Below are 26,814 nucleotides of genomic sequence, written 5' to 3'. Positions count from 1 at the left end.
GGGCAAGGGGGCGACCGCCCCCCGTTAAAAAATTTTCTGGTGCGCTTCGCGCCAACTTATGGTGGCGCTACACTTAGTTTCCTGTGCCGAATCTACGGCTCTAATAGTTTGGCTACAGGTTCGCCCCTCCCTTGGCAAACTCCTCGCTACGCGCCTGGGGGGGGGGGGGAGCAGCAGGAACCTTTAACATCAAGTCGATGCACAGTCCAAGCTTGGGTTATGAACATTTCCAGGGGGGGGGGGGTTTGGGGTTGTGTGTCAGTTCTCCCTTATTGACAACTGGACTAAACGGGATGATTTGCTGTAGTCTATGAGGGAAATTATGTGTAGCATGTCTCTAGAGCCAGTGCAGTAAACAATGATTCTCGATCACACAACAATCTTGAGCCCCAGTGGATTCGCTATTTTCTGAAATAGCTGGTTAACCAAACTGATGAAGTCGTTAACAAACAAAGAAAGATAAAAAAGAGCCAATTGTTATGCACCACATAGTTTTGTTTTTGCATGAATTACAAGCTATTCAATGTCATGAACAGAAAGAAAAAAAATGCGCAAATATTGAAAACAATGTTGAAACATTTCTATGGAGGGCACCATTGTAGTTTTAAAACCCCCTATATAGAGGGGGGGGGGACATTCCATAATACTCATATCAAATCACCAACCTCCTTGTTTCTTCATCAAGAAAAACGTCATGCGATAAACTTCCCCGATACATCGATCAATCAATTTTCTAAACTTTGTGTCCGACCCACACAAGATCTGAACCAATCAATTAATTTAAAGATTACACTTATTTACACTTCAAACAACAACAAAAAATGGTACAAAACAAAAGAAAAGAATAATAAGCAAAGACAATGAATATTATGAAAATGTCAGGAACCCATTTCATCTGATACTAAGGATAAACTGTTTCAGGAGCCCCCCCCACCCCACCTCCCCCTCCTTAGAACCTGCCACTGAAATTGTTGGCAAGAATAACCAAAAAAAACTTGCCTACTACAAGTCACAAACAATTTAATTTCTTGTTCCCTAATAGCCTCTAAATATTCATGATGTCATGGGTGAAGAAGAGTTTCCTAAAGACAGAAAGGTGTTTGTTTTGCGGTATCAACTGAGTGTATATTTTGTCTCTCTGAAGCCCTATTATGCATAACACAGACTAAACTGATCCCTCACTCTACAGATATTTTATCTGTTCTTTTGGAACTAAATAATTAGAAATCATGAAAATGTACTTTTCCCCCAAAAATTTGGGCCTGTTCTTCGTCTTTGTCTGGTTGAGATGAAACCCTTGTTCTGTTTAACGTTTTCATCTCGACCTAAACAACAACAATATTAGGACACCTTTGTTTTGGTTTTGAATTTTTCCATTCCCTCCATCTCTACAAAATAGACCCAAAACTTTAGCAAAAAAGCACATTCAACATGATTATTGATTACACAATCCTACTGAGAAAAACAATCGTTCCAAAATCGAATGCATAATGGGACTTTAAATGACATGTGACATCACACAAAAACAATCGCAGCTGAGTTCATTTAATATACATTTTGGACTTTATAGTGTTTCACTCTGAAAAACAAATAATGTCAATGTCATAGATGGAGACTTTCATATGAATATTTATAAGTCATCAGTATTGCCCCAAAATCTTCTAAAAAGTTAGATAATGTTGGAACATGTTCAAATTTGTTCCCAACCAGCAGTTAATTTCCACTCTAAAAGAACTTATCCACACTGAAACATTTCAACTTGTCTATTCTAACAATCCTCTTGTGTTCTACGAATAATTCGAAGAACACAAAACCTCCGGGGAAAGTATACTCTTTGAAGACTTCTAGCAAAATTTATAGGATGCTTAAATTTTGGGCTGATACTGATGACCTTGAACGGGTGATGTTTACAATAACAAATGATGCCATGACAACAGGGAACACAATCCCTATATGAATATTGAACGGCATGACATGAATATTCATATTCATTGTATGAATAACCATAGAAACAAATGAACCAATCGCATCAACATCTCTGAAATAACTGTCTGTGCACATATGAAGGAGCGCTACTGAGTCGACTCCTTCTCAAGGACTGGCTGCTGTACAAATTAATATTTATTTCTGAAACAGAAACATTGACAATAAACAGAAGGCCTCATGGGCAGTTCTCGATATCTGTCAAACTTACTGCAAAATACGCCTTGCACACTAATGCATGAATTTCTACTGTTAAGTTAAAATTATATCATCAAATGGCAGTTTACAAGCATAAAAAACCTGACAACAAACACGCAAACTAACTAATAAACAAACAAACAGACAGACATGACTCAATACATTTATACTTGATCAAAAAAATAATTAAAATTAAAGTCAGACCGATAAACTTATTATGACACTCCGCTTTAAAGTTTCTTTATGTAATGGATGACCAAGTCGTCTTTCAATGTACTTTCATGGTACAGTGTAGGACACGTGGTCACTCCTAACAGTACCAGTGGATACTCTGTACTCATTCATTAGACCTGATGAGAATGAGACAGGCGATATGGGGGGGGGGGTGGTAGGGTGGAGACTGATAATTCCGGGGGTTACAACCCCAGAACTAAGACAAAGAATATCGTAATCTCATTTCTATAAAATATACTTAATGAAATTTGTAGATTTTTCAAACCAGCTGGTTGTACTTGATTATGCCATCCAATATACTGAAGTTACTGGTGCAAAGTTCCTTTACCGACTGAATGTTATGATCGCAACTGAGCGAAAGGAACTAGAAAGCATTGTGCGTTTGCTCCCGAGAATATTTGTGTGGCAGACGACACGACCGTCGAAGAGCCAACTTAGTCTAGTTACTATCTTTAACCTACAATGTTCTGACTTCGGTGGGAGTCGCTTTTTTAATTCTTTAGATAAAAGGTACGAAAAAAAAGGAAAAAAAAGGTGAATCGGACAATTAGAATATTACCAAAACATCAGGTTTCAGTTTACTATCCTAAACGATCTTCACCAGTGCTTTCAGCTGCATTCCAATGACACCTCCACAAAAGAAGATTCCTTCTTGAAATATTCATACTTCTATTCCATGTGCGATGCCATTCCAAAAGACAATCTTCAAAGATATCTAACCCTCACAGCAAAAAGTAGTTATAGATATATAAGAACCATGCAACACAGATGACAAGATATGCTAAGATGGTCTTCAAATTCATCATTCCAACCTCCTCTTCCCTTGACCATCTCCTTACCCTCCTGGTTACCTCCTCTTCCAACCCCTCACCAAAACACTGTTGAACTGATGATCCCCCCACCCACCAAAAAAAAAAAAAGGGTTGCCACAGAACTATAAATCGAGTCACTGTCCCTGTCTGTACCCTGTTACTCTCTTTAAGTGCATTTATAGATTATGAATCATTTTCCTTAAAACTAAAAAGTACCTGATGTTAAAGTTCCCCTGCGGCGGGACCAAACCAAGCATACAACATGAGCTACCTGAAGTTAAAAGTAACCTACAGTGCGACTAACGAATCAACGCATACAAAGAGCTTCATACGACTCTTTTAAAACCTACTTTTATGCTTAAGCAATCATTTTAGAAACTGTTTTCCTTCACAGTGTTGCAACAAGTTCCTCCACTTAAAGAAAGACTCAATTCAGTTGTTACAAGTTATCCAGAAGTTTGAGTCTACGTACTCCCAAGTACTATGAACTCCAAGTACAATGTACTCCAAGTGATATGTACTCCAAGTGATATGTACTCCAAGTACTATGTACTCCAAGTACTATGTACTCCAAGTACTATGTACTCCAAGTACTATGTACTCCAAGTGATATGTACTCCAAGTGATATGTACTCCAAGTACTATGTACTACAAGCACTATGTACTCCAAGTACTATGTACTCCAAGTACTATGTACTCCAAGTTATATACACAGAGTCCATGTGCTTGATCTTCCAAGAGTGCCACACTAACTCATTATTCCTTTCATTTTGGAAGATAGACTGCTCAATTCACCGTTCATTACAACACTGTGCTCATTTCACAAAGACATACAAGGGAGGTCTCCTAACAGATGTTCAGTAATGTCTTTTAATTAACCCTTTCGCTGATCTCAGTAATTACAAAAAAAAATTAAATGTTAATGACAATAAAAGCTGAAATATTACAAAATGAATGCTCATGATCACAAAGCGGCTCAGCTACTATCACTTAACTATCCCAGATTGGTGACGAACAAAATTATAGTTCTTTTTTCTAACAGAAAAAGCCTGACTTTTAATATTGTTGTTGTTGTTATCATTATTATTTATCATCATATATGTATTTAACGCCAACTATCTTTACAGTATACTCGAAATTTTTTTTTTTCCCTGGACATGAACTTGGCATTCACTCAGCAAATAACTGCAGCATGTTTTACAAAGATTAAATTGAAATGTAATCAAAATATGAATATTTTGTGATTTGTAGAAGAGAAAACAAAGTGACCTGATGTTCAAACGTGAATGACACACACGTATATGATGTTTGTGTCGAACGTTACCCGAAGTAAAAACTGACTCCATGACCGAAGAAAGAAAGGAAGAAAAAAACATGGAGAAAAACGAACCAATGACTATATCAAGTCTCAAACGGCTTCCATTTACAGCTTTTTCAAAACAGTTTTTTTTTTAACATTTAAACACATACACAGTAAAATGTATACAGATTTGATCAGCCAATCAAAGAAGTCCACTTACGAAGACGAATAAACAGCTACAACGTGACGACTTTTGAACTCTCTGCTACGAGACCTGAAGGGCTGGTATCGATCGATAATTATTGTGACGACAAGTTTCATGGTGATTCTTCCACCGGTTACAGTATGGAGTTGAATTTCTCAATTTTAGTTACAAAGAAAACGTAACTGAATATTCAAGCACCTGTGCTTCTCTGTGATGTTGGATTTACTCAAGTCTTCGGTCTCGTACGTGAAGCCCAAAAATCCAAATCCGTGGTATCTTCAAAACTTTATGAGGCATCGTCGTTCACTACCTCCCATCTCATAGATTACAGATGACGTTTGGGTTTTTGCTTCTCCACTTAGATATGTCACTCCCGAACATGGTATGTGTTTTTTTGGCAAAACCCCCACAAAAAGTTCCACTGGCCCATCAAAAGATTTCATGACTCCGATGTAGACGAGTTTCATCTCAAAATTGATTGATATTTCGCTCATTTTTGCATTACTGATGTTGAAGAATTGTCAGGTCATCACAAGTAATCCAAATTTACTAATCCACCAATTATACCACCCCATCCCCAACAGATGGTTGCATACATTAAAAACAGTCACATTATTTCAAAGTTAATGTAGCAACAATCACACCCTCTCCTTCCTTATGCACTACAAATTTACAACATTTAATCAAACACCTACCAAAAAAAAAATCCAATTAAAAGTCTAAAAAAAAGTCTAAAAAAAATTCTCGCAAGTATCCACATTTGTGACATCAAACATCTAGTTCAATAGAATACTCATTATTTATTTTCTACTTTTGTGTTTATAAAATATTATTCTGTGTCTTTTACATTGTGACAAGTGAAGAGCCACTCCTTATTAAAAGTTTGACGACAATTCTGAAAAACATCAATTGTTTTGACTCACATCGATGGCAACAGTTACTGCTTAGTAAAACTCACACGGTCCTAATCAAGCACTACACCACACGCAATAAAAAAATGTAGCGACTATGTTACTTCCAACGAAAGTTAAGACGGCCTGAAGTTATGATCCCACTCAATCCAGTAGAAACTTCTTCAAACTCTACCTTGAACGACCATGGTAGGATTGTAACGGCATGGGTCCTCTTCTTTCGGTTTTTATACTGAAACTTACACAAGCTAGTACCTTACACAAAGCTTTTTAACAGTAGTCAACAAAAGCAGTTTGTTCACAAGTTTTTTCCCTAACTCTCTTTAAACTTTCTTACATTAACCTATGAAGTACCCTTTTGATTTCTGGATACAGAGTTGACATTAAGTTCGCTTACCAAATATTCCTAAAATATAATAAATTACATGATTCACATTTGAAGAAGCAAAAAATATAAAATGCCTCCTGTAATACCAAGTATATATTTTTTTCACTTCACCAGAGAATTGAAAAAAAAAAAAAAAAAATAGAAAAAAAAAATACTGTCACATTTAGTACCTGATAACTTATTATTGAGGTATTTTGATAGATAGAGGTCAACTCCCATCTCCCCACCCCTCCCCCCACCCCCCACTAAATCTAAAGGCCAGAAATCCAGATGGGGTTGGACGAGTTGCTGACCAATAATATGGCTATACTTCTTCAAAATACCAATTTGAAAATGATACTAACACAATATATTTCAGAAAAGAAACACAAAAAAGGAACATATTAATTAACAAAAGATAAACTTAGAAAAATTAAAAAAAAAAAAAAATTAACCCAAAAGAAAAGCAATAAAAATGAAATCCACACTGTAACCTGGGTGTCATGTGGATTAAATAACAAGGTTAAGGTAGGATTGGACGAAGATATAACAGCAATGAAAGTGTTGTTACATTGAGAGTAGTGTTGTCCACGGTAAGAATATTACAGTTGAAACTCTGGCAGTTAAAACAAGCATTTTAGATAGGTAGGTATTAATGATTGAAAGAAAAAAAGGGAAAAAAAATAAAAATTCCTCATCCTTCCTTTTACAGCTCTTCCTTGATCCTGTTTTACTCAGGACAATAACGACAGCCACTTGTGTTTTACATTTACAGTGAATTAAATTTTAATAAAAATATTAAAAAATAAAAATAAAAAGGAAAAAAAATGAAGATGGATGCAAAGTCTCATCTAAAATGAGGTACAGAAATATCTTGAGCTTTAATGAATATTCATTTCCCCTTCACCTTAGGATAATTTTTATCCTGATTTCTTAGATATTTAATTGGAGTAACTGATATCACTCAATAACAAAAACAACGTTTGACCTCCTTCCTTATTTGTACAACTTTCCACTTCGAGATTGAGGTCATCGTCGGTGATATCCGAGTTGCTGTTATATCAGAATTGTGGAGATCTCCACAGACTTGTGCTATTTATAATGACTCTGCGTCAAGACTCACTACACAAAATGAGGCTACTTTACAGACCATTGTCCCCCCATCGATATACATGAGAATCATTCTACTGTTAAAATACTTATCTTCCCCCACCCTTCCCCCCTCCTTCCTTTGACCGATATGGGAAAGGTTATGTCTGTTTCTTTGTTTGTTTAAATCTGCTTTTAACCCTCTAACAACACTTGACAGCATCTCTTCTAATAATATATAGAAAGGTTGTCTTCTTTTTACGAGAAATACTAGTTGGTGACTAAACATGAATGATAAATAAAATTCATCTCCAGGTTGAACTGGCAAACTTTTTATAATTTAGTCAATATAATAGCTTAACCATGAGGTAAAGAACCTCAACATGCAGTAAACCACGAGGTAAACCTTTTCAAGATGAGGTAGAACCACTCACATTAATCTCCACAAAATTAACTTGTGCTATTATTATAGTGACTCTGAGTCAATACCAGGTTAATGAAGGTGGGCTGAAGGATTTGTTTTTTTGCAGAATATCATATTTTCCATGGACAGATTTCCTTTTGCATGGACCCAATCTTTCATGCAAAAAGGCATTTTTCCCCCCCTGTGAAACAATTAGTCTTTTCCCTCTTTTGGCAATGATAGCACATGACCTGGTCGGTCACTCCTGGAAGCGATCAAATTCCTCGCGCAATAACCCATAGACCGAAGTAGGGGTTATTGCGTCAGTTTCGACACCACGAGAAGGATGTGCTTTCATTTGTATTTCTGCTTTGGCTAAGATTGACTGGCAGAGCAGAAGGTTTCAATCGTTCGCACAGCTATTCCGCTTTGTAGGAATCCTGAAGTAAATATCTACCAACTTTTGGCAAAGATACTGCAGTTTCAATTGTCAAGAGAGACCATGAATAAAACTGAAGGTACTAACCATAAATCAGTGATTTACTGAGCCAAACTCTGCCAATGTCTAATGATTCTTAGGAATTCTGTGCCACTGCCAGAGATGACTCATTGGACCAATTAATTACCGAAGAGACCTTCAGGTCGTTAATTAGTCAAGCCGTGGCAAGAGTGATTAGAGGTGTACGACCGAAGACAAGACAGGATTTTGGTTTGAACAAGCCTTGTTTTGTAAAAGCCTTGTTTTGTACAAGCCTTGTTTTGTACAAGCCTTGTTTTGTAAAAGCCTTGTTTTGTACTTTGGGACCACGAGGTACATCTCTAGACCTTGATGTCTTCCAGCGGGTAAAGGGTTGCCAACGTCTTCTTGATGCGGAGGGCAGTCAGACGAGCTCCACCATTGGCATACCAGCACTCTTTCATGATCTTAGCCATCACTCGAAGTTCCTGACAAAAAAAAAAGAACGTAACGTGGATCCAGATATGAGATTTAAAGTATCCATGTGTCTAACTTGTCAGTCACATTACAGCAGGCAGTTAAGGAGATATATCTACCCCCCCAACCACCCCACCTTCCTGTACTACCCTCCCAACCCCTTTCTGGATCTTGTCTGCATGTTTGTGCAACTGGTACCCGCACCAGAGGATACGATAACTTCCAGGTGTAATAATAATGTCCATCGTGAAATACGTTTCGGACAACCAGTGGTTTTATCAGGAGGTGAAATTTTCAATGCTTTGACAACGATAAGACTTCTAAAACATGAAATGGGGATCAACCTGGATGTCTCTGTTAAGTTATGTAATACAAGCAACATTCCAAGTTTCTTATTTCAAATTTCTACAATTGGTACGGTTGGAATCACACATGAACGGGGATAACGTTAACAACGCAAGGAAAATGGAAGTAAGAAATATGAGGTAAAAGAGTAAAAGTTAGAAGAATGGCATTTACAAGGAAGGAAGAATTAAACAAAATCAAAAGTGGAATAAAACAAAAGCAACAGAAGAAATCAGGAAGCCAAGGTTCCAGACTTTGACATCTGTAGACCACAAAATGACCTTTGACCTCCACCACCACCACCACAAAATCTAGCGAGGAGCGTCTACATACGAAATATGAAGTTCAAACCAAGTGGTACTTCTCTGAGTTTACAAGGTTTTCAGACTTTGACCTCTGTAGACCACAAAATGACCTTTGACCTCCATCCCACCACCAAATCTAGCGAGGAGCGTCTACATACGAAATATGAAGTTCAAACCAAGTGGTACTTTTCTGAGTTGATAAGGTTTCAGAAGTTGACCTCTGTTGACCTCAAACAAGCCTTGACCTCCACCAAATTTCAACAGGGGTTCTTCTTGTACTCACCGAGGCGCATCTACACACCATTTGGAAATGATGAACTTTCTGAAATCATTGTGTTTAAAAGCCCCATCAACATACCCTTTGTATTCGGCAAAGACTACACCCAAAAAATAAGTGGAATTACAGGTGAGAGCTAGATATCATAATTAAAGACAGAGACAGTTTCCCGATGTCCAATGTAGGACAACTATCAGTCACTCAGTTTGGGCATTTAATAAAAGGGTTTAAAAAGGGTAAAGAACTGAGCTCACCTCGTAGCTATTCCACCGATTGGGTATGGAAGGCCGTCGGTTTTCCATGCATACCACGCGCCTCATTTCGTCCAGGGACGGATCCGCGGGTACCATGTCGTAGTATGGCAGGTAGTAATCTTCGTAGATACCTGAGAGAGAGAAAGAGAGACGAGAGTAACAATTTCACAGATCACAAGAACATCAGAGCTTCTACAGTTTGTTATATTATAGCTTAGACTTCAATTTAGTGACCTGTTAAAAAGGTCCTTCATCAAGAATTAAACTGTCTAACAGATTTTTTTCAAGTCTGCGAATAAATGTGACAAACGTAGCCTGTGTATGACTATTGCTAAGGACAGGGACTACTGAGGTTTCAAAATATCTCCTGAAAAACTGAGCAGAATGCCAGAGTTAGACCACAACCTTTGACCTAGCTGAACTCGATGAAATGTCTTAAAAAACAGGAAAAATTTTCCATAGAATATGTATATAAATATCTGTATCGTGGGTTCTCAATAGGTGGCCCCCATGGGCCATATTCCGCCTGTGAAACATATTTCCATTCGGTCCAGCCAATAAGAACAAAAGAAGGATGATAGCCTTAAATTACGTTAAGGTCAGTCCCAACAAACAGAACTTGACAGTTTAACTAGCACTTCCTGCCCACCGGCAGAAGAGCTTTGAAACATGAGCTGTGATTTCACAATTGTATGATATTTTGTGTGGGATGCCACTTCCAAGCAACATTTGGAATTTTTTTTTTTTTTTTCAAGGGTGCAACCCAAACTGTCTAGGCCGTTGTACGCTTGGTCAAATCAGGGCTTTACTGCCATGATGAGGAAATCTGTCTTTTACTGGCAGGTTAGGCCATATCACTGTCACATTAGCACAGTCTGTTACATAATTGTTCAGTCAAGGGTGTTAGCAGCTCATATATGTTGGTAATTGACGCTACTTCGGAAGTGGCATCCTTGGCTAATTCCTGGTCCTAGAAAAGAAAAACCACATCATAATTGATGTGATTAATGAATTAATAATTAATTGATGTGACCGTACGGGAACCTGTCAGAGCATAAGGGGGGTCATTTAGACATGGATAGGGCTGAAGTGGACACGTGAGCTGAATTAAAGGGTGAAAGGGAAGAAATGAAAGTGCCTACCACCGACGTAGCATCTCCTTCCGATTTCCCACAGGATCAAGCCGAGAGAATAAATATCTGCCCGCTTGAAGGAATCGAAGTGGCTCCTGTTCAGGGTGTCATTCAGGACCTCCGGTGCCATGTACCTCTTTGTCCCGATACGGTTGTTCTGGGCGATGTCTACGGTGTCCGTGGCCGAAATATGCCTGACGGCGAGCCCGAGGTCAGCAATCGCACACTGACCGTTCCTCTTGACCAGGACGTTTTTGCTCTTCAGGTCTCTGTGAGCGATGGCAGGCTTCCCTGGGGTGGGGAACGTGCAAAGGCAGAGTAGTTATTCGAGATTATTACTGAACAGTACAATGATACTCACAAAGAGTCATTGAAAAGCCTTAAATTTGAATGTTAATAAAAAAATATATATATTGAATGAAAACCATCTCCAGCCTGTTTTACTATCCGGTATTCAAAAATCCCACATTTTCGGGGAAACTTTTATGAAACAACCCAATCAGCGCGATTTCACCATAGCTTTTGTTGCCCACCATACTTCTTTACGTTACTCTCTAAAAAAAGTGTGTAATGATAAATAGGACACTTAAATGATGCCAACAGTCATACATGTATGAATCCATTAATTTATGAAAGCCAACCCAAAAAGACAAACTTTTGTCCAAAACAGTCACAATTTCAACGAAAGGCACTTCTTATAATTCCAAACAAGTCCTGTAGTCCACACAAATAAACTTTCCTGGAGGAAGAAGTTAAAGGTCTAAAGAGACCTAGGAACAACATTGTCCTAAGTACTCTATTGGCATTAGAAATTATGAAAATAGCTGCAACTCCCATCAAAGATTGACCATTTTACAAGTTTTTTCTTAATTCTAGTATCATTTATGAATAAACATTAATAGCTAATTATGCACATTGATTATGTAAAGGATGACTACCTAATATTCTGTTATGAAATTCCTTTGTTTTTACAACCTTCGTTTCAAGGACACTGAACACTGGTTTGTGGCCTAAGGTGATTTTGTGGAAATATTTTGTCTTCTTTGAAAAGAGGAACATCACATTATTCAAATGATGTATGTGGGCTTGTAATTAGGGGTTAACTTAGTAAAGGCTAACATAAGAAATTTTGATGAGCACAACACTCTATGTCATAATTTGCACATATTTAAAGTTTCCCCACATTCATCAAAACTTTCAAATATGTATACATTTGAAACAAAGGGAGCTTTTCAAAAAATTTCAAGAGATTTTGAATGAGATTATCATACACAACAAACCTACTGAATGTGGGGCTAGGTGTCCTTAGACCTTTAACAAGCATGCACAAATCTATATATAGTGTAATATCTCTTACTAAGAGTTTTAAGAGGGAGAATATACATATAATTCTGTACATTGTCAATCCTAACCGAAATGATATAAAATAAAATAAAATAAAATTACAATTCATAAATCTGTCGGTGAAATTCAAAATAACTCGCAATATGGAAATAACACCTGGCTAATGTTACCATGAACACATTTAATTTTTTATGTTTTTACCTTGCATGCCAACAATCTCCATATGCAAATGAGCCAATCCTGTTGCTAGGGATAGAGCAAGAGTCAACATGCCCTGAATATCCACAGTGTTACAGTCCAGGAAGTCAAAGAGTGACCCTCGTTCGTGGTAGTCAGTGATTAGCAATAACTGTGTGCATAGGCCATTATCTGGAAAGTTTGAAGAAAATATTGCAAAAAGCTATGAAAAATGGAAGCCCTATTATTGTGCATCCTGCCGGAAGCACAGTTTGGTCACCCAAATAACTAGCTTATTTTTCACTGCCAACTCTGCCAAGAATTTGTTCTCTGATCAACTTCCTCCCCACCTCCCTCCCCACCTTCAGAGCTGTGGGAACAGAATCGATATAATAAACGATAACTTCGGCTCAAAGATTTAGATGCAAACTAGAGCAGTAGCTGAATGAGCACCAAAGTTGCCTACGGTTAATAATAAAAACCTGTCGACTAATTTGAAATTTCACAGACTCCTTGGCATATTAAAAAAAATCCACACTGATGAAACCCACCCCCCCAATCCCCACCCCACTGCTGCAAACCAAATTTCATACTCATATCTAACTATGGTGAAAGACGTTGACATGCTGCAAAGAATGATGCAACGCTTTGTTCACTTCGACTTAATTTCAAACTTTGTTTTCCCCCGGTCTGCCCCCAAATACCTTTGTTGTCAGCTGCGATGAAGCCAAGGATGTTAGCGTGTCTCAACATCACCGTTTGATAGATTTCAGTTTCTCTGAACCAGGATCTCTCTTCCCTGGATGAGAAGATCTTGACGGCTACAAACTCCCCTCTCCAACGCCCCTTGTAGACCTCGCCGTATCGCCCCTTTCCGATCGTATCCAGCAGGATGATCTGTCTGGCTATGGTCCTCTGCACCAGCAGAGGCAAACCTTGACGAGAGAGAGACAAAAGAGAAAATTGCGATTAAAAAAGAAAGTGAAAGAAAAAGGCCAACTTACTTTTACACATAAAAAAGAAAGTCTCTAAACGTTTACCCAAGGTCCCTTGTTTTGCTTTTGAATCTTCCGTACAAAATATTCTTGTCAAAATCGCTCGTCCAAAGAGAAAGAAATGGTCTATGCAAACGGTGGAGGGATGTGTTGAATGCTTTTATTCTGGGTATTTTTAAGAGATTATCTCGGACATGGCACACATTTCAAACTACCAAATCTAACGGTTGGGATTATACACATCTGGTCGTGGACCTAGTTTCTCTTGCACAGAGCCGACCGTTTTTATTACGACTGGCGACGAACACTTTTATCAAACTTTTCGGCGGTGAAAATGAGGAGGCAGAAGACCCAAAAGAAGACCGCTCAGCAATTTTTTGGACACGCATTCGGTGTTACTTCAGAACGAAAGGAAACTGTAGGTACAGGGCAATTATTCCATACCTGATCCGGACCCGGTGCCTTCTTTACTGATCTCTATCATTTCGTCGATGCCGTTACCGGGAGGTTCGATGAAGGGCCCACCGTTCCCTATCGGCAGGACGTACTCTGGCACCTTGGAGGTGCACCTCTGTTGTAGGATGACGAAGAGAGTCACCACAATGCATACGATGCACACTGGACTGGCTATCAATGTTGCCATGTGGATGACAGGACCTATGCCTGGGCTTTCTGGGACAGGACTGTAGTCTGAAGGAAGAAAATTTTGAAATAAAATTTAAAATCTGATGCCTCGCATGGAAACAACATTGACGGTTAGCGTTCTGTGCTAAACTTTTAGACTAAACTATATACATAAAAAAAATTTAAAAAAAAAAAAAAATTGGATTCAGGCCTATTAACAAAGATGGCATCCAGATGCATTTGAAAGTAACCCCAACGATCACTTTCGTCCCGGAGGAGATTTATTTATTTATTATTTTATTTATTATACAAAATTTCTATAGCGCCTTATCCAATCAGAAATTGCTCTAAGGCGCTTTATAGTAAAATACAAACAATCATGATATACAAATATATAAATCGATAATATAAGGTATAAAAAGGGTAGAAAATTTGTTAAATACCATCTGACAATAAATTGTATAAAAACTGCAAATGTAAAAGCGAAAATGATACAAACAAATTCTTAAAATTTAAAATATATATAAATGTGAAAATTTTTAATTTTAAAAGCGCTATAAACGCAAAATGGAAATGAGAGCTGCATCTCTATGGATTGCCCTCAGATTGTCTTTTCTGTCGTTATATATGTCATATGTGTGAAGTGAGACAGTCAGAACAAATGATTTCAATCACGATGTCTAAAGGAGCAAGAACATTTGGCGAGCGGATGCAATGTTATCACAAGAAAAAAACCCAGGACGGACACCCACTGTTGTAAAAATATTGAGGAACACCGACAAATTAACAGATGAATAGAGTCTCTGTCGCATGTTTCATTCTACAGTAAAACCCTCATCTTCACTGAAGATTGATTTTGTTGCAATTTTTGGCAAACTGCCAAAACCCCTTATATATTAGTCTGACCTATGTTTGTTGTGTCGAGAGAAAAGGTGCATATGTGAAACTTCTAACAAGCTTACCCTCTGAGGTTATCCCCTCTCCCCCCCCCCCCCGGGTACCATAGCACTCTTCTGACCAATGAGTATGTCAAATAGAAGATCAACAAATGGTAATGACAAAGTCACTTGGAACAGTCCTTTAAATTCAAATAACCATGGAGATATGGCTACAGGTACACGTGTATCGTCGTCGTACTTTTGTAACAACTCTGTGAGAAGACACAAAGGCAAGGGGAATAAAAATAGAGAGAGAGAGAGAGAGAGATTTGAAGTGTACTGTAGATGCACTTGTTTCTTAAACATATTTCATTCTCTCTCTCTCTCTTAGAAGCCCCAAGTGTATAGAACATACGTGACTTCCCTCTCAAATGTCACCATGCGGATGTCAACAGTGTAAAAGGTTGATAAGTTAGACTGAACCAATCGGCCAATCATCATCATCATCATCATCTTCACGTTACAGAGATATTTCGTGTCGAGTAAATTCAGACAACGGCTACTTGAATGTACGTTTCTATCTACGGGGATATCAAAGTGTTTTCAAGTAGTGTTTTGACATCTGCTGGGTTTCATCAAAACAGTGTCGTCGTAGAGAGGAGGGGAATAAATGTTAAACCTTTCTTCCTCCTTCCTCCCCCCCCCCCCCCGGGCATTGTCAGAGTCTTGTAGCAAAAGTAACACTGTTGTTGCAGATAACAATGCCAGTATTTGGCAATTATGTTCAGAACTTGATTGTTAGTAATAGCATTTTGTAAGCACCATGTTAATCAAAATGCATTAACAACTGAGAAAGAAAACCGGTTATTAAGGACAAAAAAATTCAAGCACTCATGTCGGAAAAGGGAGAAACAGTTTTCAAGTCTTCTTATCTTCCTTGTGACCAGTGAGCTGTATGAAATCTTCCAAGCATTACTATCATGATGAGCCTGGTCATTGGGCTGTTTTTTTTTTCTCTTCTACATTCACACTAATGACTGGCAGAGGTAGTACAGTGGTAGTTGAAGGGGGAGAAATGTATTGCTATTGCTGTTGTCATCATTAAAACTGTTCACATCGTAACATTTACAAATTGCCATCCTTGCACTCTTCGTAAGTTTTTTTTTATCAATTTTCTCTTTTGTATTATATTTCATCATATTGACATAATCAAATGCCTGTAAATTCTGTTTCATTTGGAAGAAAAAAATCAGGTTTTCGGTCACTCACTACTCTGCGGGCCTACTTTTGCCGAAAAAAAAAGAGAAAATATGTTACCGACCTTTACATTCCGCCTCACAATCCGCTTGCGTGAGAAAGTTGTTGTCGTTGTTCAGGCAGCCCCCGAATTTAAACTTCTGGCAAGTGTTGTTTGTTCTGTTATAGTAGTATCTCTGAGTGGAAGTAGTACAAGGACCAGGCTTCATTGGCTGTTCGCACGTTGCTGTCGAAAAAAAAAAAAATTTAAAATAATTAAAAATATTAATAATAAATTCAAGCACTGGGTGGCACAGCACTGTCATGTGCTTCTTAGGCTTGCTTAAGACTGCAGTCTGCATCTAAAGCATGTCACCATGGAAACAGACACATGTAACAAATTCTGCACTATACTGGTACCTTGTATGGCACCCAACTCAAATAGTACTCCTTGAATGTGTAGTTTACCACAGGTGGTCATGACTTTTCTTTGGTTCCTTCTTGCCTTGGTTGTTTTTTGCCATTATCTATTGCCTTTAGTCAAGGGTGGGAGGGGGGGGGGGTGGGGGAGGGGAGGGGACTGCTATGCTTACTCAGTCCTCCACCACCTTGTCAAAATGTTGTATTATTGTATATTCACACTGTGGGAAAATAAACTCAAACTCAAATGGCAGCTTATGAAAATTGTTCATCGTAGTAATGCATCTCTGTTAGATATTAATCACTCATATTTGCCATTTTAATTTTTTCATGTACAGTGACTGCAATATATGGAGCACTTCGATGTAGTAACTAGTGTGGTACTCGGGCTTGGTGTCTGTCAAAATTTGCTGCAACCCACTTTTCTCGTGATTCCTCGTCAGCGTGTACATTGACCTGGAACGACTGCTGGACACGATATACAGGTGAGACATCTAAGACACAGTGCTGCATCTCAAGAAAGGACAAGCTCCAGCAGTTGCAAACTTGCAATGCAGCAAGGCTGCATCAACATTTCTCAAACAATGGAGAATATCTCAGCGGACCCAGCAGTGCCTACAGTAACATGTGGGCTTTGTGGTCAAGTGTTTAAGGCAGTTGACTTGTGATCTAAGGATTACAGGTTCGAGCACTGGCCAGATCATTGCGCTGTGTCCTTGGGCAAGGCCTTTAATGTATTCACCCAGGTGTATAAATGGGGACTTGCGAGGTGACTTGTGAATATAGTTGCGTGCGCCGGTTTGTGGCTGCACCCTATGGTAAGTCCCCCAGGGGACACGTGGCTGTGGTGCACTGTGGTGCCCCAGGAGAGATTGTTTGAATTGTGCACACTTTGGTGTGTAGGTGTGACAAGTTACCAATGACCAGGGTTACGTACAGCGCGGCGAGACTTTATTGTAAGTTGCGCTATATAAGAACTGCTAATTATTATTATTATTATGTGAAACTGAAGAACACAAGCTCTTACATCCTACCAAGCTTGGCTGCAGGATGCCCCAGTCCCCTCCCCCAGCGTCCTACAGTACCTTTCGACACACAGTGCGCGCAGGAGTAGAGAAGTGAAACTCAAACTTACGTCCTTCGTTGGGCGGTGTTGCCATGGTAGGATCGGGCACTGACAGAAACTTGTTGCAGTAATCGGTGTTGTTGCAGCATCCTATCGAGGTACCCGTCACCGAGGTGCAGAAGAATCTCTCAGTGGCAGGGGGTTGGCTTTCACACTTGAGGACCAACTTGATCTGCCCGTCTTCGAAGGTCTTGATCTTGGCGCAGTGGCCCACGTTGTTTTGCAAGTAGCAGGTGCTGTTCGCCATGGAGTTGCAATAATCGCTGTTGCAGGCACATCTTCTCCCTGTTAGAAACAAAAGACAAAAAAGAGGAAGAAAAAGTGATAGGAAAAGAAATAGTATATAATGTAGTTGCTTCATTTCATTACCCACAATGATAATGTCCATGTCTTCATCCTATTACTGGGCTCACAACAGGAGAGATCACTGTTTAAAACCTGGAAAGAGGACATTATCATTTTGTGGTTTTCTGTTACCAAGTTCCCACGAAAGGGAGGGTTGTGCATCATCTCGAGCGAGCATCTCAAGCAGTATACATATTTGGAAAAAAATTCAGTTTACGGTCAAAACCTATGAGCAAGACTAGACGAGCGATACTTGGAGTAATCCCATGTTGGAATCTCTCAAGTGGGGAGGGAGGTACTGCGATGTTATATTGGCAGTAAATGGTTTTTCTACTGTTCCAGTTTGTTCTCTTTGTGGTTTTACAGTATAAGAAACCTTGCAAGATGCAATTTTTACAACTGAATCTGGTTACGTGTGGTCAAGCTGAAAAATAGTTCTAACAACTTTCATAACCTGTAGTGAAAACTCCTATCTTTATGGTCAGTCCACAACATTGTACAATACCATATCTATCTACGAACTGACATTTGTGCAAAATTTCCTTGGAAACCCTACCACAATTGCTGCAGGAGGAGGGGGGAGGGGAGGGTGGCTGGGAGGGAGGATATTGGTAGAGTTGCAGGCCCTTCAGACACCTACTTGTTGGGTATGACAAAGTACTGGTTTACAATACACAGAAGGCTCTGCATTATGTCTATCATAAAACGCTTCCTTTTCTGTCCAAAATCTGAGAAACCCTCCCTATAAATCTATGTCCTTTTATTGCAATTTGACCATTATTGACCATATATGGCATAGCAAAATGCCATGCCATACTGGATAAATTATGAGTTGATCAAAGGTGTTTCCCAGCCGTAACGAACTTCAGATTTCAACTAAAACAAGGCAATATATATATATATATATATAAATATATAGGTACCTGGTTCCTTCAAGTAATAAGTTCTTGATAGTACGGAGTCCAGCTATAAAGTAAGTGTTCACTGTGTAGCACACATTGCATTCTTTTGTTTCCCCAGACATTCTTCCAGTTACATTTGTTCGCCCATGATGCTATTCCCGATTGATATATTGAACCGACCCTGTGTTAATAAACACTGCCGGGATAACTTTGTTACAGTTTTGAAGTTTCAATTTGTTTGTTCTCAATGCAGGGATTAATTTATCCAGTACTGTGTAGCAGTCTTTTCCCCTTTCACACGATAATATTTTTCAAGAGGCAAAATTCAGAGAATTACTAGATGATTCCCTGAAATGGCCAAAATGTTTCGCTTCAAAAAGAGTACATCGTCGTACGATGTGATTAGTCCACTACACAATAGTACGGAAAGTCAAGGAGAGGCATACGCCCATGTTCGGGTTAACAATGGAATGCATAATGAGCCATTAATTCCTAACTACTGCTGGGTTATTCTCACAAGATTCACAGTGCCTTTAATGTTCCTTTAAGATCATAAGCAGTTCACCCACTCTTCCAATGCTGACCAAAAGAACGATCATAAATTACTAACTTAAATCATATTTTTCGGAGGAAAAGATATAACGGATGTAGAAGAAAAGGAGAAAAAAAAAGAAGCTATTTTTATTTTTAAATCAGCGACTCACATGAATTTATGGCTTGCGCCTCAAAGATTGAAGAAACAAGAAAGCAATTATATTTACTGCAGGCTATACATGTACAATTATACATGTACAGAACACACACACCCAACAACTCACACACAGATTTTTATTAATATTTAGTATAAGTGTACAGCAAAGTGGCAGTTGTTTCGTAGTTAATTTTTGACAACTGTTGTTTGTTACAAAAGCTAACAGTACATGTACACAATATATATATACATATACACACAGTACAGTATGTATGTGTGTGTGTGTATGTATATATATATATATATATATATACTGTACACATTATTACACAAAGTTAACTGGGCATGTTATTAATACTAGTGTCTGAATTGCTCAATTTGTAGACATTAAAACAACAACATAAATAACAGAAATGATTCAAGCATCACATCTCGGGCCGTACTACAGGCTACACTTGTATGTCTATGAGAAGGGTTATAGAGGGACTGAGTCTTTACTAACTACTGTACATCTCATATAAACAGTATATAGTTAAAATGAAACACTTGAACTGTTCTTACAAATACCACTTTTATCACTAGTTTTATTTGATATGGTGTAACCACTATATTTCATAATTAATTTAGTGAAATTATATTTGTATGTGCAAAAAACAGTTTTGATAAAAAAAAAGGAGTCTTTGACAAATGATTTTACCTTCCGTTAAGTCAACTGGGACTCATTGGCTGTTCTTTGTGCTATTTAGGAACAAGAAATTAAAATTCCCTCTTTTTTCTTGAGGGATTTGTGAATGCAAAAGCGGAATAACATGAACCCTTATTTCCTGCCAATAATGCCTCCCTATATCAGTGGTCTCTTTTCAAATTTGGTGTGTGTGTCGGGGGCGGGTGGAAGTGTGCAGAGGTGGGGAATGCTCCTGAAAATTAAAGTAATAAATGGGTACCAAAGGGACCGACAGGTACATATGGTACCTGGAAGCAAGCTTTGGAACATTGCCATCTTTGTCAGACTTTTCTCACACACCTGGAATCTTCTTATACACTGTATATTTAAAACTGTTTTCAAAGATTTCATAACATTTATTGGCACCTCAAACTCTTTGATGTCCTGCAACTCTGTTTTTAAAGGTAGTTTTTTTTACAGTTAGTTTCAGGCTGGAAGTGTAAGAACTGTTCTTGGGAGCAACCAGTATAGAATTAACAAAGGCACACACTAAAGTCCAGTGCAAGATGAACCCACGGCAGTGTTTTCAAATTTCAACTAGTCCATGTTCATATTGTCTTAAGTAATTAAGGATATGCAAATGTATAAGAGAGAAGCAACCAGTAACCGCAGTGGTCTCAAACATAGCGAGTTTACAAATTTTGACAGAAATTTTAGATAACAACATTTGATTCACTCTTTAAAGGAATTCAGGATATTTGATTAGTTCTCCTAAATTAATGACAGTTCTCCCCAGTGGCGGAGCGTCCATACAGTCAGGGGGGGCTGATGCCCCCCCCTGACGGACTCAAATGGACTGCTGGCGCCCTTTTCAGCTCTTTACCATTTTTTACTTATTCTAGATTATTGACTTTTTTACTACGCTCTCATTACTTATTGACATTTGTCACATTTTGTTCGTGTAATTTGGCAATGACACCTATTTATTCTTTGTTTATCTGCAAATTAGCCAGGCCCGAAAAGGGTCATTTCCGGCGATCTAGGGAGTATCTTTACTCAAAAAATTTCTGTACGCTACGCGCCAACCAGTGGTGGCGCTCCGCTTAGATAGTGTCGAAAGCGCCCCTACAGACCATTCTCGCCCCTCCTGACCAATACCCCTAGCTCCGCCACTGGTTCTCCCCCCCCACGGCCCCACCTCCTTCTTCCATGACTTTCCTCGATTTAAATGAACAATTGTATTCATTTGGGGAATGGAATGAGCTATCTGTACTAATACTGTATGTCACTAAGTGACAAACATTTTCCCTAGGCTCTTGGTATCTTGTTTCAGATTGTTAGGTGTTGCCTTAAAATGGTAGAGAGTTCTGTACCTTATGATGTAAAAACAGCTTTTGTGTTGTTTACAAATGAGAATCCACAGTAACTCAACACTCACAGCAGGGAAGTAGCCGCCCTACAGTAGCAGACAAGCTGTCACGATCAATGTTTGTACTGTGTACAAGTCCTGAAGCCCTTTTGGTTATCTGGTCCAATCCGTATGGAGGGAATGATCTTTGAACTTGAATCAATTAGAAGAGGGGGAGAGAGAGAGCAAGGGGAATCCCCACCAAGTCTTACACATTCAATAACATTGAAAACTGCTTTTGATACAGAATTATTGGGTGGATATCTTTCTTGGCAATGGGATAGGAGTGAAGTATTTGTGAAACCAGGTATTTCCACTGAAACCGACAACAATGAACAAAGATTACCCCTGCCACCCCCCCCCCCCCCCCCACTTTCATCACGATCGTGTAGGACCTTGTAAGGCAGTATCAAATTTGGAACAGAAAGAATCGTTGTAAGAACCATTCAACCTCAGACTAAATGCCAACCTGTATCTTAAAGTGGAAATTGCATTGTAATAGTTTTGCACAGTGTTTCCCGGACCCTGGTGAAAAGTTAATTAGAACATTTCGAGAAACCGCATGACTGATATTTCTTCGTAGCACAAAACCAGTGCTACAAGATTTAGCTACCGACTGACAAACTGCTTAGAATTTCAGAGTTTTTGCTGTGTAAAACCCACAGGAGAACGGTAAATACTAGAGTTCACTTTCTACTGTACAGTGCATAATCAGTTTTGTACTGTAAATCACAATTTGCTCCAATCGGTAAACACACTTTATAAATTTTATGAACAGGTTGCTGACTTGGTTTTGTATTACAGTTCATTAATGCAACGAGTATTGATTACGTTAATACAGTTATTTCACAAGCTGTGTTTCACTGCAATGGGATGTATGCATATTCCAGTAATGTTATAACTTTGTTAGTCTTCATGAGAAATTACCACCAGTTTTTAAGGAAACTGTAACCCAAACATGATCTTTAGCTTATACGGCCAAAATCTTCGTGAAGAAGAACACCTGAACATCTTGTGTAACGCACTTGCAGGGCCTGCCATACTGCACAGTGTGCCCTAATAAGGAATAGAAGGCATATTTTCAGAGTTGCAGGACCATGCAACCAGGATCACAAGTTAAACCTAGGTTTTGCCAGAGAAGTACTGTATGATACTGACAATGGAATCCCACCGCACATGAAAAAATGGAGAAAACAAGCAGGCGTAGTGATTCATTACAAGTATCAGTTTATATATGCAACCACCTCATTGATATAAAAACTGAGGAAAAATGTGCCCAAAAGTCAACTACCAGAACGTCTGATAAGACTTCCAGATAACGTGACCATTGCAAAGGCCCTACCCTTCTGAAAGTTGATGACAGATAAGAGTCATTAGTAAAAAACCCTCTCAGCCACTTCAAAGAGCAACGGTTAAATTCTGTGAAAGTTAGTGACATCACAAAGCAGTTTCTCAAAGAAATGGATCAAGTTTGAGAGCTAACAAGGTTTTTAAATGACCTTTGAACTTGACGAGATACAATACGGTTCTTCTACTCTATAAGGTGCATCCACACACCAAATATGAAGTACACTCAAGATAAAGTTTTTGAGTTATCGTCACACACACGTACAAGCACACAACACCCACACATGCTTTACACGCCATTACCATTACATAGATTCTATGTGATATCTCAATCCATGGGCGTTCTGTTGATAGGCTTAATGTAATTCATCAACAACCATTGAGTTACCTAACCCAATGCCTTTAATAGCCAGAAACTGTAGGAATGAATGAGGTGATAAATGTTACTACTTATGAAGGGCGCTTGTGGTGGGATTCAATGTAGAATACAGGACCACTTCAGAGACCTATCCTAGCATCCAGATGTGAGGATGTCCGGTCAATAACTGCAGATCTAATCCCACTTTCTCCTTGACCCTGTTGCCATCTTAAAATACTGTATTTGACTATTTATCCTACAGTGAATTTGTGGTCAAATGCGGAGTAGGGATTCCAAGACTTAACATTTGAGAACAAACCAATATTGTGCTGTAAATGCCTTGCTCATCATGTGAATCTGATATTAAAACAATCCGAGTCCAAGGTTAACATGCTGATGTGGATGGTCTGATGCAGACTGGGGAAAATGAAGTCCCAATGCTTTCACTTGAGAAAAAAACCCACATTATTCTGGAGTGAATACACAGACGCAGAGTGGGAAGTCAAATGTGCAGTTGCTAGGATATATCTCTTAAGTGGCACAGTATGCTATAGTTGTAAGAATTTGTTCAGGCATATATTGAACCTATAGTATATTCCTTATTAACTCAGACTTTTCAACTGATTGATACTTGGCCTATGGCTAGTATCTGTTATAAAACAAATTGAGGCCTCCTCTGTATGTAGACCCATGGTAAACGGAGCAAATTCTTCCGTTAGGCTACGCTATAATGATGCAGGCCTAACATTGACTATTGAGGACTAGCCTAATCAGTTTAGGCCTAATGTATGTCAAATCTAAAGTTACATGTACAGCACTGGCATTCATAGTGAAAATAACATAGCGTAGTCTTATCTTAAAATCCTAGTTAGACTTCTAACGGTGGGGTAGGTAAGTAGTTTAATTCCAGAACATTTTTTAATTTAATTTTCAAACCACACTCCAATGGCATAGGGTAAAATCATGTCACCCTGTAAAAAGTGTAAGCTAAACAAAACTTCGATTTATAATGAGACTAGCCTATGGATTTCAGTTGATTGCAAGCATGCAACCGTCTTTTCGTTAGATATACTCAAACTTATCAGTGACAAGAAATTGGCCTGATATTCAATGGCTAAGCTGATGTTCTTCGTTGATGAAAAACTGTGCCGAGGCTAGGCCTTACTATTTCGTTGTAGCCTAACACGTTTAACGACTCCTTAGGTAAATATTATTGCTTACACCACTTCGGAGGTCCCTGCAGCTGTCCAAATGCCAGGAAAAGTTGGGATGATAACAACAGAGTTGTAACGAAAAAAACGTTATACATCTTAATATTTTGTTAAGGTTATATCCTGTATAAACTCAGCTGCATTACTACGCCAAAATTGTTCATAAAGCGACACGGCATAGCAGCAAACGTTCGATAACAATGTAGCTGCCGTTCTTGTTTGGTTATCTATACGTAAATGTGTACGACTACTGCATAGGCCAAGTTGTGACATTACTACACAACACTGCACTGTAATGACACACATACGTACAGTATGTTTACATTAGTAGCTCTACACAGGAGTACACATTTCGAGGTATTCATGTAAGTTAGGCTGTCTCTACCTCAAAAAAGCAGAAACGTCATAAAATGTAAACTTTCAACCGGAAGTGATACGGGATGTTGGCCTTACCACACACCCACACAACCCCCACCCCCCTTAAAAAAACAACAAAACAAAGAATACAGTCGGGAATGTTTATTCTGTTTGCATCAAAACTTCGCGATCTGTCATTCTAGTTCTATCGAATAACCCAAAGTTCCGGTTCAAAATTCTGGAGACGCTACAAGGTTGTTGTGATTATTTTCGGGTGACTTTGAGCGATATCATTGTAGGTGCGGCATAATTAACACTCGCTGCTATCGACATTGGCTGTATTTCTATAGCACGTACCGGTTACTTTGTTGTTGTTTGTGGGTAATTTCCTCTTGTGGTGTGCAATATGTCTGTGAAATTTAGGACAATACTCAAGACACGTTTCTAGCTGTGCAATGAATAAATTTCAAAACGTAAAGACTGAAACTACAGTTGCACCGAGACTGTGACTGTGATCATCGTCAGGTATGGATCACGATTCCCCTGAAGGTGAACATAATGCTACAAACGATCTGAGCCTAAAAGCCAAGACGTATACATAGAGATTAGGCCTACTCTAAAACCAACTGCTTGCTTGAGAACCAAAACGTATTCTGCTCTTGTATTAATTAAAATTTTGGAAAGTTCACTGCTGTCAATGTGTGATAACATCACAATCAAATTAGGAGTATTTGCATATTAAAGGCAGTCAGTATAGGGCCAAAATTATAGCAAGCTATAATTGCTAGAAGTTTTCAAAAGTACTTTCCTGGAGGTCTTTATTCTCCAAATTGTGCCCAGACATGTTCTTTTATTAAGAAACACACAAGATGACTGAATGGCACAGTGAGGAAAATGTCCTCGAAGGTTGTAAGAAAAGCAGTTTAAGAATTTTGACTAAATTTAGGTGATGTACCATATTTGAATATCTAGCATACTTTGGGCCAATACAGCATACCTTTAATGTAAAGCAGGGGTTCCCTAACTGGAGTGCATGAACCCACAGGGGGTGCGTGAGTCCATCCCAGGGGGGGGGTCGTTAGACGTTTCTGAAAGTCAAAACTAGAGTACTTTTTGTTGAACTAAAGTCTGCTATATCATATAATTTAGTAATGTACAAAAGTCGTACCTATCGACAAACTCTTTTCGCGTTCCATACGCGTATGTTGCCATACTAGTACTGTACCGTGCATGTGATAAATACCTGAATTATGAAACAGACACAGGCCGCATGAATTTGGTGAAGTTGGTGTACGCATGACAGTACGTCGTGAAGATAAAGAGCTGATCTGATCTTGAAGTTTCCAAATAAATATTTGTTCATCTCTTGTTTTTTTATTCATTACAATATTACACTGATTTTTTTACGAAGCACTGTTTTGTGAATTATAGTATAATAATGACTCAGATCGTGTCTCGAAAAGTTGGGGGTTCGTGGACAACTCTGGCATCCACAGGGGTTCATGGGGGATAAGGCTAGGGAAACCCTGCACTAGACCAAGTGAAATGGGTGTCAGAAATTTGGCATAAATGCTCTATAATAATTCATTATATAGCCTACCAATCGGTGACTGCAGTTCTTGGAATTCTGTTTTCTTAGACACCGCTTTCTTCCAAAAGTTTGGACAGTTTAATATTATTTTATAAGAAAATATATGCACATACAATGTTCACTTCATTTTTATTCTGTAACAAAATCTCTCCTGTTTGATAGTTGCGTTGAATGCCGTAAGATAAGAAAACAGTTTGAGTCTTGTTGTGTGAACTGATATAGGCTATTATTTTTTAAGAAAAGTCACCCAGGAAAGAACCTGGGCACGAAAACCAAACTCCCCGCCCCAGTCCCCTTGCATCGGGACTGTGACTGTGTGATCATCGTCGGTGTGTGTATCACCATTCCCCTCAAACGGGAACAGATAGTACACATGATCTTAGCCAAAAG

At 38.7% G+C, this 26,814-nt stretch overlaps 1 protein-coding gene across 1 annotated transcript; it reads right to left on the bottom strand.

The window, feature by feature from the left end:
* Positions 1-474: 474 nt before the first annotated feature.
* On the bottom strand, positions 475-24,765 carry LOC139965029 (TGF-beta receptor type-1-like). The gene is made up of 9 exons (XM_071967190.1): positions 24,487-24,765; positions 17,560-17,835; positions 16,090-16,251; positions 13,711-13,956; positions 12,976-13,206; positions 12,296-12,463; positions 10,760-11,041; positions 9,618-9,748; positions 475-8,447 (listed from the first exon to the last, which is right to left on the bottom strand). The coding sequence occupies exons 1-9, from the start codon at positions 24,572-24,574 to the stop codon at positions 8,322-8,324; spliced, it is 1,710 nt and encodes a 569-aa protein (XP_071823291.1). The 5' UTR covers positions 24,575-24,765; the 3' UTR covers positions 475-8,321.
* Positions 24,766-26,814: the final 2,049 nt, after the last annotated feature.

This window comes from Apostichopus japonicus, chromosome 23, assembly GCF_037975245.1.
Source record: "Apostichopus japonicus isolate 1M-3 chromosome 23, ASM3797524v1, whole genome shotgun sequence".
NCBI classification, from domain to species: domain Eukaryota; kingdom Metazoa; phylum Echinodermata; class Holothuroidea; order Aspidochirotida; family Stichopodidae; genus Apostichopus; species Apostichopus japonicus.
This window is presented reverse-complemented; position numbering and strand designations above follow the sequence as displayed.

Bases quoted from the DNA above. Each gene is read 5' to 3' on its own strand.
- LOC139965029 (XM_071967190.1), bottom strand. From the start codon at position 24,574: ATGTATAACGTTTTTTTCGTTACAACTCTGTTGTTATCATCCCAACTT. The intron at 16,252-17,559 runs GTAAGTTTGAGT...TTTTTTCGACAG, and splicing joins AACACCGCCCAACGAAGGAC to CAACGTGCGAACAGCCAATG. The intron at 9,749-10,759 runs GTAGGCACTTTC...TCTCTCTCTCAG, and splicing joins AAGGAGATGCTACGTCGGTG to GTATCTACGAAGATTACTAC.